Source organism: Triplophysa dalaica, chromosome 12, assembly GCF_015846415.1.
Source record: "Triplophysa dalaica isolate WHDGS20190420 chromosome 12, ASM1584641v1, whole genome shotgun sequence".
In the NCBI taxonomy this organism is placed as follows: Eukaryota; Metazoa; Chordata; class Actinopteri; order Cypriniformes; family Nemacheilidae; genus Triplophysa; species Triplophysa dalaica.
Window position 1 is genome coordinate 13,634,007 of NC_079553.1, and position 14,795 is coordinate 13,648,801.

Consider the following 14,795-nt stretch of genomic DNA (forward strand, 5'->3'; position numbering starts at 1 on the left):
ACTTTTAACTGCTGCAGTTGGGTCTAATGTGTCCTGAAACAAAGGTTATAGTACTTTAATATAGTTATGTGATTGTTTGTGTGTTTCTTTCTTTCTTTCTTTTTATGAATGAATGTAAAGTTATAGATTAAAAAAGCACACCATATAAACGTTATTTGAATATATCGGTTTGCATCACAACATTTACATTGTTTGAGCATATCACTGACATTAGAGACGTGAAAGAGGAGGAGTTTCTCCAATATTGAGTCAGAGGAAAGAGGACACATCTGCAGTCTCTCTCTGTCTCTCTCTCTGAGCAGGTGCAGCAGTTGTAGCAGTTGTCCTCTCTCTGTATCACTGTACCTTCTTTTATTTTCCAAAATGAACTGCGCTTTTGATAATCTAGATGCAGCTGGTTTTCTACAGATCTGGCAACACTTTGATGCTGACGGTGAGAACAAAATATTTCCATTCTTCTTACAGTTATTTACAGTTTTGCTACATATGTATAGATTTCAATATTGGTTTAACAATGCATTCAGTATATACCCGTTTATGAACTTAAGAAACACTTTTCGACAGATAATGGCTACATTGAAGGGACAGAGCTGGATGACTTCTTCCGGCACATGCTGAAAAAATTTGGGCCAGAGGTATAAAATAAAAACTTAAACTTTATCAGTTAAATCCATATGTTTGTCATACATTCATAATAATTGTGAGACATACAGATGTCATCAATGAGTCATTACGAAGCTTAAACTAATACTTTGTAACTTAGTAACATTTAATGATTTTAATTATCACAACATTTAATTATAATAAAGTCTTATATCACTTTGTCATGACTTAAGCAAATGCAGGTATTATGACTGATAAAACCAGGGTCCGTCATACATGTATTTGTTGTACTGTAAAGTCAGAGGAAGTGGTCGGTGCTTTTAGACTGTTTACACACTGGGCTCTGACCACTCTCTACACCTGAGAACCAGTTTCACGTAATAAACATGAAGATTGTTTAACATCTGTTTGTTTTAACCACCGTGGGTAACTGGTTTAGATGAGTACAGTTACAGAGCTCTGGTAAATCTCAGGGTAAAACAAGACTGTTTGAATTGGAGTGGATTCATTTAAAAACGTCCTAATATATGAGCTTCTAAGTAACACATGCTTGATTTCAATTAAATCTGCAGTGCTGATCAAACATTATCGATCTTTGCTTAGCCTTGAACCTTCATTTAAGGGAGAACACTGTAGTTTAGTGACATTTACGCGTATTGAAACAAAAGGCCTTTTGTTATAGATTTTTTAATCTTCATTGCTATTTGTTTAAAAGCGACAGTCAATACCTTCTGTTCTGATTTAGTTTGAATGTACAGTATGTGAAAAGGTGTGTTTGCTGTTCACAGTACAACAATGGTCAGTTTGCTTGTCTAGCAAAGTATAAAAATTTCCATTATTGCCAGTCCATTATTTGCACATTTTTTTTCACACATTAAATCACCCCTTCCCACAAAGTAGCATACTGTTATGCTAAAAAATGCTTTGCTTATTGCTTTTAAATAACTGTGATGTGTTGAAATGTAAAGTGCATTTGTAAGTCGGCCTATAGAGTACACAATTATAGTTTTTGTATCACTGAATGTGAATGTTCACACAGAATGTATGATCTTCTTTATGTTTTGTCATTAACTACAAAGTTACCACAGTTTGGTTGAAACAGAAACTGCACCGTTTTTGTTGTTGTTGCAGAAACAGCTTGCTATGATAAATATTTGTTACAAGTGTCTCTTATGTTTTGATCAAAAACTCAGAAACTAGGACTCAGAAACCCATGCAACTGCTTAGTTGACACTTGATTTTCAGGAAACTGTGGTTAGTCGTGTTCTTTGCATTACTGATCATAAAACCAAATCTGCAGTTCAGACCTAAACAGTGGTGTTTATAATCCAAATAGGTTGCTCAGAATTGTTATTGCATGTTTAATGTGGATGAGCATTGAGCAGGTTTATACAGTATGAATAAAGATGGTGCCAGATGCTCTATGATGCACAGGTGTTCCCGGTCCAATGGCTTTGCTGAGTGATGATGGGTTGTTTAATGAGAGGTAAATGATGGAAAGGTGGTCATGGTTACAGGTTTGTTTTCTCTCCTCAGGATAAAATAACAGAGGAGAGGGTGCAAGAGATAAAGAAGAGCTTTATGTCTGCATATGACCTGACAGCTGATGGACGCTTGCAGATCCAGGAGGTACATGTTGTATACTTTCAGAAGGATCATTGTAGAATAAAATTCTTCACAATGCAATCCTTTGGCATTTATAATACAAGCTACAACTTTAATCAGGTAAACTTAAAAAAATGAAATGGTGTTGTATAAGACATGCCCCCAAATTTTGGCAATGCTATATTCATTTTGTGGTGCTTTTTCAATACTCCGACCTTACTATTACTGCAAGCTATTCTCTTGACGTTTACTAATTCTGTGTGAAATAGAAGTGTCTGTGTGGTTTCCGTCTGACTGCACTGCTGCATCAGATACATCAACCACTTTTAAGATGTTAAAGGAAGTGTTATTTGACTTCTCATGTTAAAAGGGTTCTTTGACTTCCCTAACCTCAAAAACCTTTTTTGCAGAGGATGTAAGCATATTGATCTGAAGAAAATGTTCTTGAGATTGATGATGTCCTCTCAATAACGCCGCTGATTACTAGCAAGAGCAGAAAATTATGGTTTTGCATGCATGCATTCTAAAAACTAAAGGCTGAGATCATATGTTCTGCTCCTACTTCTTGTTTCTCCAAGTCCACAACTTAGTCTGAGTCACAACATGGAGACCCAATGGGGAAAATTTAACGCTAGAATAATAAGGCAGATTTTATTCAAAAAGAATCAATCTGTCAACATTTACTCACCCTCATGTCATTTCAAACCTTTGTGACATGTTTTCTACTACAGAACACAGAATAAGATATTTTGAAGAATGTTGATAACCAAACAACATTTGACCCCATCGACTTCCATTGTGTGAACACATTTCGTGTGCGCCACGTTGTTTAAATGGCAAATGCATTTGCGAACATTTGAACACTGAAAACGGCGTGTGTTCAGGCGCATTGTTGGCGCGTTGCTCTTTTGAGGCTATAAGACTGCGCCACTGACCAATTGAATGACACATAGAGGGACGCGCAGCAGCACACAAACATGCCACATATTTTAAATAAATGGACAACAAGGTAAAATATTATTATTATTGTGTACAAAAAGATAAAAAATCTGCAAATTCCGCAGTGTGAATCACACCCATGATTCTTTAAGAGAGTAGGGAACGCCCTTTTAGACCATGTCCTTCGATCGTCCCTTTACATCAGCAGGACTGAAAGCATATTTTACTGTATGAAGGTCTGCAGTCTGTTCACTGTGAACCTCAGCTAGGGATTAGAAGTATTACATTTCCTGCATGTGTGTTTTTTTACACACTGTGCAAAAGCTCTTTGTGGGCTTCTGCCATTTTACAACTTTTAAAGAACTAAGCACCCCTTTTTAACACCCCATAGGTTTGAATAACTAAATCCACTTTATAGCTTCGGTGGTGTATTAGGTGGGTCTCCTGCGTAACATGTTTTTTAGATTTAATTTCAGTATTGATATATCATTCCCAAATCACATTTTAGTGGAAATTAGCATTGACTTAATATTGATCAAGCTTTTAACCTGTTTTGCCTTCAGGCCTCCAGGCTCTGCACACATTATCAGTGCGGTAACCTCATGACCTGATCCCATTCTGTGACGAGAACTCTATTCATGCATCTGAAAGCTGATTACACATATGTTAACTGAGTTAGAACAACAACATGGACATTGTGAGCCACTCACCTTTTATCAAAATGCTTTGCTTATAGCAGACTGAATGGCGTTGAGTTGAGAAAGCCAGATTGCAGATGAGTTGCAGTTATATACAGTATATCTATGGGTGCACATCTAAGTGCTTTTTAGTCTAGATATGTTGATCATTAATTTTCTAATGTTTTAAAGAGGCCTTCATCGCTAAGAGCTGGGATACTTTGCCAGATTACAATCATAACTATTTGATTTTTTTTTAAACTTTAGTCACAATCACAGTTTTTGGTTTAGATTTTAATTGAAGGTATTTGACTGAACATTTGTTTATTCCGCAGCAATTATGTCATAGTTTGCTAAAGTATAATATAATAATTTGTGCTTTCTCTAAAGTAAAGTTATAGTTGTAGTTATAGCCAGGTGCAGTGCAAGGGGTGGGTAAGGGGGCCCGAAATAAGTAAGGCCTGAACGTTTTATAACTATGCCCTGTACGAATCACTTAGGGGCTGTGTATATTTTGTGTGCGAAAACAGTGATAGTTCACACAAAAATTCTGTCATCATTTACTCACCTTTTTGTCATTTTAAACCTGTGTGACTGCAAAACGAATGTTTGTAACCGACCGTGGTACCCATTTCTCTGTATTGGTTTTGTGTCTACACAATAGAAGTGAATGGGTGCCGCCATTGTTCAGTCAACAACATTCTTAAAAATATTGGTCATACAGGTCAAACAAAATAATATGTCATACAGGTTTGAAATGACAAGAGGGTGAGTAAAGGATGACAGAATTTTCCATTTTGGGTATACTATCCCTTTAATGTAAGCACATGTATAATCGTCCCTACATGTTAAAGCAAAGATTCATTTTTTCCCCTCCATACAATATAGTAGGGATCAAAATATGAAACACTGTGCAGAAGAAAGAAGGACTTATTAAATGAAATATGGACAAATTATGGACACATTATATATGATCAACCCAACGCTCATCATATTAATTTACTATATGTGTAATGCATAATAGCTCATTCTTATGAATCATGAATACATTTTTTGTTCATGTGGATAGCAATCCAGTGTTCATAGAGCAGTGATGTTTTTTAGCTCCAGCTGTGATTTATGGCGTGCTTGGGTTGCCCCTGTGTCGAAACATGCTGCAATGCTGTACATTAGAGAAATGAGCTGAACAGCAAACACATTTAAGAAATAAGGACACTACACTTGGATAGACAGGCACTTATTATTCTCTGTATGTTTGGGTGGTGACTTTGCTCTTGATTCACTCTGCCAAGATGCCAGGCAATTCTTAACTTATACATTAACCTTGACAGAAGGAAGATGAGATAGCCATTTCTCATGTTAGAAAAGAGCCTCATGCATTGGAATACCAAGTAAACTGAAGGACTTGGAAAAGAATAAATAGTAAATTCATAGGGTGTGCCTCAACTATTAACCAGAATATGGCATTGGGTGTTTTTGTCATGCTAGTAAGCAACCACTCAGAATGCTCCAGCCATATAAAAGAACAAAGTAAAATCACTTTAAACTGTTTAGGAACAAGATAGCAATGCCCTTTCAACCACCGCAACCCAAATGACCCTAGCATTGTAGCTGGCATTTATAAACGTACTTCTCTTCTCTCCAAGCCATAATTTCCACTCTACTGACATTAGAATTTGTTTGCATGACATCATTCTGTGTTCATTGTACAATTTGGTTCGTATGATTTGATCCTTAAAGGAGATAAAAGCAGATAAAAGCATTTTGAACCCTATCAATATGCATCACATGGGTCATCAAAAACATTAGGAAAACCACATTACATTAAGGAAGCAATTTACTTTTATGAGTTGAGACAGAACCCATTCCTGTATAACAACATGTCATGGTGTGTGTTTGTCTTTGTGTGTTTTTTAGCTAGCCAATATGATCCTGCCGGAGGATGAGAACTTCCTCCTTATTTTCCGCAGAGAGGCGCCGCTAGATAACAGTGTGGATTTTATGAAGGTAAAATTTCACTTTACATCGAAAGAATCTGAAAAGTAAAACAACAGAGTGACGATGTAACACAAAATACATAAACTAATATTTAAAGGGAAAGTTCACCTAGAAAAATAAACCGTAAAACATGTTGTTGCAAGAAAAAGAGAATGTAATCGTAGTAATAATAACAAGGGAATATAGCAAAGAAGTCATACATTTTGAATATATCATAACCTTTTTTTAAATAAAATAACGCTACATCACAAAACACTACATTTGAGTGTAAAAACTATTGATATTTTGAGCTTATCTAGCCAAGATAGGTTACGTTAGAATTTGAACATGGGAATAGGAAAACTAAATCTGTAATGGCGGCATGCCAGCTCCACAAATCATAACGTCAAATTCAACAGCCAGGATTTTATTTTATATTACTCCAGTTGTTATCGGCAGTGGAAAGGAAGAAATAAACACCTAGAGTAGGATGGCATGAAGTTGAGTAAACTATGGGGTAAATTTCATTTTTGGGTGAACTGTTCCTTTAATATTACTGTTAATACAGTATATCATCATTACATCTGCACACTACAATGAAAATGATCTGTGTATTGTACAAATTTTGTACATAATATTGAAAAGAAATACATTATCTCTAGGTCAATAAACAAGATGTCTAGATTGTTATGACAAGTTATTTATTAATAATTTTATTCTCATGATAGATCTGGAGGAAATATGACGCTGACAGCAGTGGTTACATATCAGCTGTGGAGCTAAAGGTGAATGCACACATGATTCATGGGTAGATGAACACTGTCTCGACTTAAACAATCATTAATCATACAAAATCTGAAAGTGTGTTTAACTGAGCTCACTTGAAGTTGATAATGTTATGCCGGCTCATGCTCCTTTCCAAAGTTTCAATGGAAAGCACAGAGGCGGCTGACTGCTTCCAATGACCTTCATTACTGTGTCAATACACTTACACACAGCCCTGGGAGATACGAACCATCCATTTAGCACAGATCACTAACAGCAATTTGTTAGAGGGGCAAACACATTTACACCTGTATATTCATACACATCTGAGAATATCGCAGAGCCCAGTTTTATATTTAATAATTAGAAATTAAAAACCTTTTTTGTCTTATTTAGGCATTTAAATAGAAATCAAAATGTAAAACGCTTTTATTTCTATACCAGGGTTTCTTGAAGGACCTGTTTTTTCAGCACAAAAAGAATATTCCCTCCAGCAAGCTTGATGAATACACAGATACTATGGTAACTATCTTTTATCTTGTACGCTTAGTTATTTTAGATTTTTAAATAAATCCTCTCAAAATGAAGTACACCAGAATGATCTTCTCCAGCAGGTACAACTGACATTTCCTTCATGCCTATTGTTGCTCAGTCCCGTTAATGATCGTTGGAGTTGTACCACAGTACATGTGTACTTTTTTATGTTGTGTTCCAAATTGTTCATGGTTCCTACTGTCAGAATATAGGATCACTTGTTTCTACAACTATAGTTCATTACGCTTGCTGTCAAAACAGCCATTTTTAGATTAGATTAGATTCAACTTTATTGTCATTACACATATACAAGTACAGTGTAACGAAATGTAGTTTAGGTCTAACCAGAAGTGCAATTAGCAAGTGCAGGATATACCGTATGAATAAATACAGAATACAATATTAGGAAAATACTATACAATGGGCATGTACTATGAAAATACTTTACAGAAGGAATGTTCTATGAAAATATGACAGTCGGTATGTACTATCAATAATATGTACAGAAGGCTATAAACTGTGAACATTAATGTACAGGTGGTTATGAACAGATAATAATTTAGACTATACAATAGTGCAAGTGACTTAAGCGTGCATTAATTATAGACATTAGCTATTGCAGTGCAATAGATGAGTTAATGCTGTTATTAATGATACCACATGATTTGTGATACCGCAAGGGTTCTCAGCATGGGGCGTTTGTTGAGTGACATTTATGCATATTGATTGCAGTCCATTACATTTCAAACATACAGCTTGACACATTTCATGCCTTTAGTTTTTACTACAGTGACGCAAATCGAGTACATGATCAATGCGTTGGGAATGTCTCGCAATTTTAAAGAAAACAGCAGCGGTCGCCATTATAATGGACTCAAAATGGATACCGCTGTTGTTTGGTTTCAAACATTCTTCAAAATGTCTTTGTGTTCTGCAGAAGAAAGAAGGTCACACAGGTTTAAAATGACGTGAGTGAGTAAATGACGACAGAATCCTATTTTTGGGTGAACTATCACTTTAACATGACTTATTAGTATCCATGCTTATTCATACTGTAGGGACGTTTCTTGACACAGAGTATGATTCATAAGGGCGTGTATTTTATTGTTGACTTTAAATACTTCAGGCTTGACACATTCAAAAGTTTAACATATTTTAATTGATTGTTTTCTCTTTTGAAGATGAACATTTTTGACAAAAACAAAGATGGCAGATTGGATCTGAATGACCTGGCAAGGTGATGTCTAATTGTATTGAGAACACTTGTTTTGTGCATGTGGACCTGCTAAGAGTGTTTGGTATTTTTTTGTTTTTTTATAAGAAATTAAAACAGTGGTACAGTGTTAAGATCTTGAATTACGACAAACACATGGCAGTACTTGGTTTTAACTGAGAATCTTCAGAAAGAAATTCACAAGTCCCCCTGTGGTCAATACTTTTTTTCCATGAAAGCTTATCTTCACTGCAAAAAATGACTTTCTTAGTTAGTATATTTTTCTCATTTTCCAGTAAAAAGCCTACATTTTTTTGAATCAAGCAGCATTTTCTTGATGAGCAAACTGAACTAAGAAAATAAGTATTGTTTTTAGTCAAAAAATATGAAATTTCAGTGAATTTTCCCCTAAAATAAGCAAAGAAATCTGCCAATGGGGTAAGAAAAATAATCTTGAATTAAGTGACTAAGAAAAAGGTAAACCTTAATTCAAGATTATTTTTCTTACCCCATTGGCATATTTTTTTGCTTGTTTTAAGCACAAATTCACTGAAATTTCATATTTTTTTACTAAAAACAAGACTTATTTTCTTAGGTCACTTTGCTTACCAAGAAAATGCATCTGCTTTCAAGAATTTGAAGACATTTTTACTGGAAAACAAGAAAAAAAGACTAAGTAAGAATGTCATTTTTTGCAGTGTTTGACCATCAAAATGACATCGGCCTACCTTATTTGAATGTATTTTCCTGCGAAAATACATTTCCCTGCCTTAAAATAGCTTGAATGTAAAGCACACCTCAACTTCATAAGTACACGAAGATACATGAATATGCAAATAAGCCTCCACTAAATCAGACTCGACAGTTCCTGACGCTGTTAAAACTGAAACTGAGAGCTGACACAGCAATCTTTAAAAAATATATATAGTGGCCTACATCGATAAGAGGTGGGATACTTTGCCAGATTAAAATCATAAATATTATTTTTCTTACTTTAGTCACAATCACAGTTTTTGATTTAGATTTTAATTGAAGGTATTTGACCAAACATTTGTTCAATGAGCATAAATTCTGTCATAGTTTGCTGAACGAGCATATTATAATTTGTGCTTTTCTAAGGTACAGTTGTAGTTGTAGCCAGGTGCGGTGCTAAGGCTGGGTAAGCGGGCCCGGAATTAAGTAAGGCCTGAATTTTAAGGCATATTATTACTATGCCCTCTACGAATCACTTATTTTGTTCGCGAATATAAGCCTTTAAAGTGACACAAAAACGAAATCTTTTCATATTTAAGCATCAAACTGGTGATCCACAGGGGTCAAATGAGTTGATGTGATTGGTTACAGGTTTATGACGTTGTAATAAGGTTCAATAACAGGAAGGAAGTAGGCGGGAACCGGCGAACATTTAAACAAAGTTTAATCAAAATAGACAAACAATAACATGGAAGTTAAATGCCGACAGCCACCTCATGGTCGACTGCCCGCCACAAGAACATAAATACAAACGTAATGTCCGGGCACGGTCCTCTCTCGTCAGGAGTCCCGTAGCACGTCCTCTTCTAGGGCTGGTTATACTCGACGCAGGCGCTAGTTCGCCTGGGTGCGCGCGCCAAATATGACGTCATCGCGGAGTTAGCGTAAGTTTATAAAACATTGCTCTTTTGAACTGATCTTCTCATTTTATATAACATAAAGACATCCAATGGGTTAATCTATGGCAATGTACATTTAGCAGTCCCTAACCAACAATAGGTAGAAATGTGTCTGCATTATGCACAGAAATGAAAGAGTGAACAAAAAGTTTGATATAAAATTTATTAAATCAACAAACAATAGTTCGAAATGCATTTCCCCGTCCAGCACATACATCTGCTTAACAAGAGCGACGTATTCTACATCTCCACGTTTTGTGGCATGCAGTGGGTGAACATGCCATCTCCTTTTTAGCCCTTTTTTTATAGTAGCAACAACACAAAATCTCCTAGGTTTCCTTGTTGAGCAGCTGCTCGCAAGACGCCATTCTGAATGATCTGACGTCATTTCGGTAAAATTTCTACTTTTCTTCTACTTCCTGTGGATTTACAGGACGATTTCGCTTTGGCGCCCCCTGTCGTTTCAAAGAATATCTCAACGGCGAACGCGTCAAAACGTCTCGTCCGTTTGGGGAGTTGCGCGCGCGGTCAGCGGAGGCTCGCGACGCGGAGCCAGGCTCGTGTATAAACAGGCCTGTTTATATTTATATTTATGCTCCCGATTTCCTCCGTGAGATATGCGGGACCGGTGTGCGCACAGCTGATTCCAACTATCACTCACTTCACCGGCCTTGCCCCACGGCTCTTGTCCCGCATTCCTCATCACAGACGTCATTAACCAGAGCAATTCCATACTGCGTTTTTTAAACGGTCTTTGGTAAATTGGGGTTTTATGGAAAAAATACTCAGCAATGATTTAAAATGATAAATTTGCACATGGTTTGTCGTAAAGCGCATTTCACCACAGGGGGTCTTTCCATTTAAAATGCAGTAATTTCTGAACAGTTTGTTAATATGTATCTCCTCTTCAGGATCTTGGCCCTTCAGGAGAACTTCATGTTGCAGTTCAAAATGGACGTAAGTGTTTAATCTTTTTTGTTTCCTTGTTTGTTGCTCCTAAACGCAATTATCATCTTCAGACCAGTGCATATATAGCAGACTAAGTCTATTTCCTCTCCTCCCTCAGGCCAGCAGTCAAGGGGAGAGAAAGAGAGACTTTGAGAAGATATTTTCCCACTATGATGTTGTAAGAGCTCTTTCTGTTGATAGAGTGATTAAGTCACACATTTTGTGAGGTTGTGCCATTGTTAATGAGTCCAACATAATCTTATATTTATCAGTAACAACAAAGACATTGAATAAAGATGAGTTAAAAGAATGCAAATGAATTTTAATCTTGTGTTCTAGAGTAAGACTGGAGCTCTTGAAGGACCAGAGGTAGATGGCTTTGTCAAAGACATGATGGAACTTGTCAAGGTGAGTAAATAGATCAAGAGTTAGAAAGTAATTTAACAAGTTATATTTTTTACCTGTTCATTATCACACGTAGCATTCTACAGTATTATAATAGCGTGCATTGTAAAAAATACTGGGTTATTTTCAACCGAACATTGGGGCAATACAATGTCCTAGCAACCATTCAACAGTTTGGTTTGGGCACCACTCACCTTTTCTTCAGAAAAACGTAAAACACTTTAAAGCATTGTATCTATAAATCAGTTTCTGTCTTTCAATATCTTAGCCCAGCATCAGTGGAGTAGATCTGGACAAATTTCGTGAAGTCCTGCTGCGTCACTGTGATGTTAATCAAGATGGAAAGATCCAGAAGAGTGAACTGGCCTTGTGTCTGGGGCTAAAGCTGCAGCTGAAACAATAGTCTACATAGGGCACACTAAACCTCTCCCATGACTTTTACTACAAATGACTACATTTTCAAAACTGTAAGCAAGATTACTGTGTCTGTTTCCATTATGTTGTTGTGAAAACAGTTATTTAAGGTGATGTAATACTTTAGAATTATCTGCACGTAAAAGGAATTTAAACTTGTTTTATGTTTAAAGAATTAAAGCATAGAAACAAACGTCTGCTTGGTTACTTGTCATGAATTTTCCTCAGACATACAGTTATTCAAATGGAGCTGTTGTATTGGAATCGTTTACTTCATGGTTCATTTGTAATAAACCCTTTTGTCTTCAGATGATTTACACATTTATTTGAAGGAAACAGCAAATTGTTATTCCAACTTGTTTTTATAAAAAGAATGTTCAGCAGCTGTCAGTGTGTCAGAGGTTTACAGTGTGTCCTTGTGACGCTGGTTCTATTCATTGCTGCTATTCTGTTACAGTCCTGCCTTTGGCAAACAGATGCTGAGCTTGTGTGTTTAGTTGTTTTGTTTGGAAATTGTTTACCACAGAGTAGTAGTTGTTTACATTTATGTTATGCCATTAAATCCATAAAAATTTGAACATACGACCTAATACAAAAACAGTACTTTTCTTTGATAGAAATCATTCACTACTTGATGAATAGAAGCTGACTAATAATACATTTAAAACCCACTTATGTGACACAATGGCCAGTGACCCGCAGGGGTACAGAAGAACGGAAATTTTCGAGACAGTGTGTGAGAAGCTTGAATTTTTGTCAGAGCTCGTCTCCATAGAAACCCACAGCCATCAGGGTGGATGGATTTACAGTCTAATTGAAGTGGGCAGCAGGTGAACCAGGGGGTGATGCAGTTACCTGAGGTGCAAAACAAATAAATTGTGTGAGATGTTTCCAGTATCTATCGGACGGAGCAATAAAGGTTAAAATGACTTTGGGAGATGGTATTCAATGAAACGTGGAGTAAACAGGTGTTTGGTGCACAGTGAAAGTACATAAACACGTTTACATTTTAAATGAGCTGCAGTGTGCACCTGGGTGAAGTTCATGAAAACGGGAGAAATTCATGAGCAATTCATCTCTTAATAAAAGATCAAAGAGGGATGTTTGAAGAAAAAAATCTGAAAATTGTCTATAATCCAGATATGTTACTCATTTTATTGAAATGTAATAAATGAGGCTTCATCACAGAGGCCTACAGGTGTGCGTGTGTGTGCGTGCTTGCGTGTGTTATCGTAATGAATATTGGGGGGAGGATGTGTACTTATCTAACACAACAGGTGTCAAGATTATTCATTAAACAGTGATAAACTAGCAAAAATTGCATTACTAATTCATAGTGTGTTTATGCTGTGTGCCATGAATTTAACACTCATTTACATGTCTTTCAGTTTGTTGTGTTGTAAGCTAAAGGTAAACAGTAATACCATGCTAAAAGGTAAATTGTTGTATTTAAACATTATTGTGTTTATTGTTGAATGCATGCATTATATTAAGAAAAAAAAGACATTTTCAAAATGTTAATCATGGATAATCTAAATATAGGAGTAAGTATGCAGCCCACTCCATCCATATAACTGGACCGATAATAAATTGAAGGACATTAGAAATCCTGTTGCCTTGTCACAATGTCCCATGTGTGTTAATAAATGAGTGTCCACTGCGGTTAATAAACGCATTGCTTTTCAGCACGTGCTTCCCTCAATGAGGAGGTGATTATAAAATAATGCTTCTGTCCAGAAAGGCCTGCCTAGTTGTGATCACAGTGTTTTATATCCAGTTACACTTCTCTAGGAGAAGATAGACGTGGGTTCAACATTTAATTTGAGCTTTAATGCCATGCAAAGTGATATGAGGCATTTTTATGATACAGCCTTTATTTCACTTTATTTCATTAATGTGAGAATTATCACAAAAACAAATTGTCAATATTTAAGAATTTATTTCGCAATGTTTATTCTCTGACGACCTCTGCTGGTAAGAATGGTAATCGATTCTGAACTCTAAAATAGACGTGTGCTAAACCCAACATTTTAAGATCAAGAAATTAAATTATAGAAGTAAATAAAAACATTAGGGACAAATAACATTATTTAAAAAAAAATTCTAATAAATGGTAACCATTTAATGTTATCTAGTCTGTGCCATTATTATAGTCAAGGCATCAGGTAAAAATGAGCTAATAAAATATTTTCAAAATTCCCATTTCATGTCCATTAATGTACGGGATAATGTACAAGCAAATAGTCGTTTACAGCCACTTATGACAAATGAATGCATTTGTATTGCCTTGAATAGGCCATATCTGTGTTTGAGAAGTGTTCTTAACTTATTTGCAATTCACTAACTCCTCTTTTGATGTTAATGCATATTGGAATTTCATAACTAATTGTGAACAGATGTTTTACACATTAAACATAGTTATGTTATGTTATGATCAATCTGTTGTGATTTGGTTTTAAGGCTTAAATACACTACAAGACTTTTGCTCAGATTTTGCCCAGATGTTCAGTCTTGTTGCAGAAAGTCTGTGCCAGTCTGCAGATTTGATCAGTTAGTGTTTCTATCTGAAACTTTCAAAAAGCATGTAAGTTTATGATATCAAGTAAAAAAAAATCTGTTCAGATTTGCAAAGTCTTGTAGTGTATTTCATTAAGAGTCCTTGACTACCCCTTACTTTTTCAAAGAAACTGAGCTTTTACTACTAGATACATTTGTGAAATATTCTTGGAGCAAAAATGTAGAAATCTTAACTTATAACATAATTTACTCTATCATGAGAACTATAACTACAATAATCTTTTATAGTTGTTTTAGCCTACTTATTTCTTTTAAAAATGGAAAGTAAAGTCCGGTACAAAACACAGTGGCCATTGTTACATATCAGCAAAGGCTTGTTACACAGTGTAACGATATTTCATATTTTTCATTTATTTAATCTTTTTTCTGTTTACTACTAACGCTTCATTCACTTTACAACATAAGGTATTGCCAGGTGAAGAAGTTGCGATCTTCTTCGTTATCAGTATAATTCTTTCAAGTAGTTTCGGTCTACTGTCACTAGAT

General features: G+C 35.7%; 1 protein-coding gene across 1 annotated transcript; it reads left to right on the forward strand.

The window, feature by feature from the left end:
• The first annotated feature begins 272 nt into the window (after positions 1-272).
• Positions 273-12,040, forward strand: scgn (secretagogin, EF-hand calcium binding protein). Its single transcript, XM_056763575.1, has 11 exons — positions 273-433; positions 565-635; positions 2,140-2,232; positions 5,742-5,831; positions 6,530-6,586; positions 7,011-7,088; positions 8,282-8,337; positions 10,877-10,922; positions 11,032-11,091; positions 11,253-11,321; positions 11,587-12,040. Exons 1-11 carry the CDS (start codon positions 364-366, stop codon positions 11,719-11,721), a joined length of 825 nt encoding a protein of 274 aa, XP_056619553.1. The 5' UTR covers positions 273-363; the 3' UTR covers positions 11,722-12,040.
• The last annotated feature ends 2,755 nt before the right edge of the window (positions 12,041-14,795 follow it).

What these genes read in the sequence shown, in the direction of transcription:
- scgn (XM_056763575.1), top strand. Translation starts at nt 364, where the DNA reads ATGAACTGCGCTTTTGATAATCTAGATGCAGCTGGTTTTCTACAGATC. An exon ending in ACAGTGTGGATTTTATGAAG is followed by an intron (nt 5,832 to 6,529) that starts GTAAAATTTCAC and finishes TTCTCATGATAG; the next exon opens with ATCTGGAGGAAATATGACGC. An exon ending in TATTTTCCCACTATGATGTT is followed by an intron (nt 11,092 to 11,252) that starts GTAAGAGCTCTT and finishes CTTGTGTTCTAG; the next exon opens with AGTAAGACTGGAGCTCTTGA.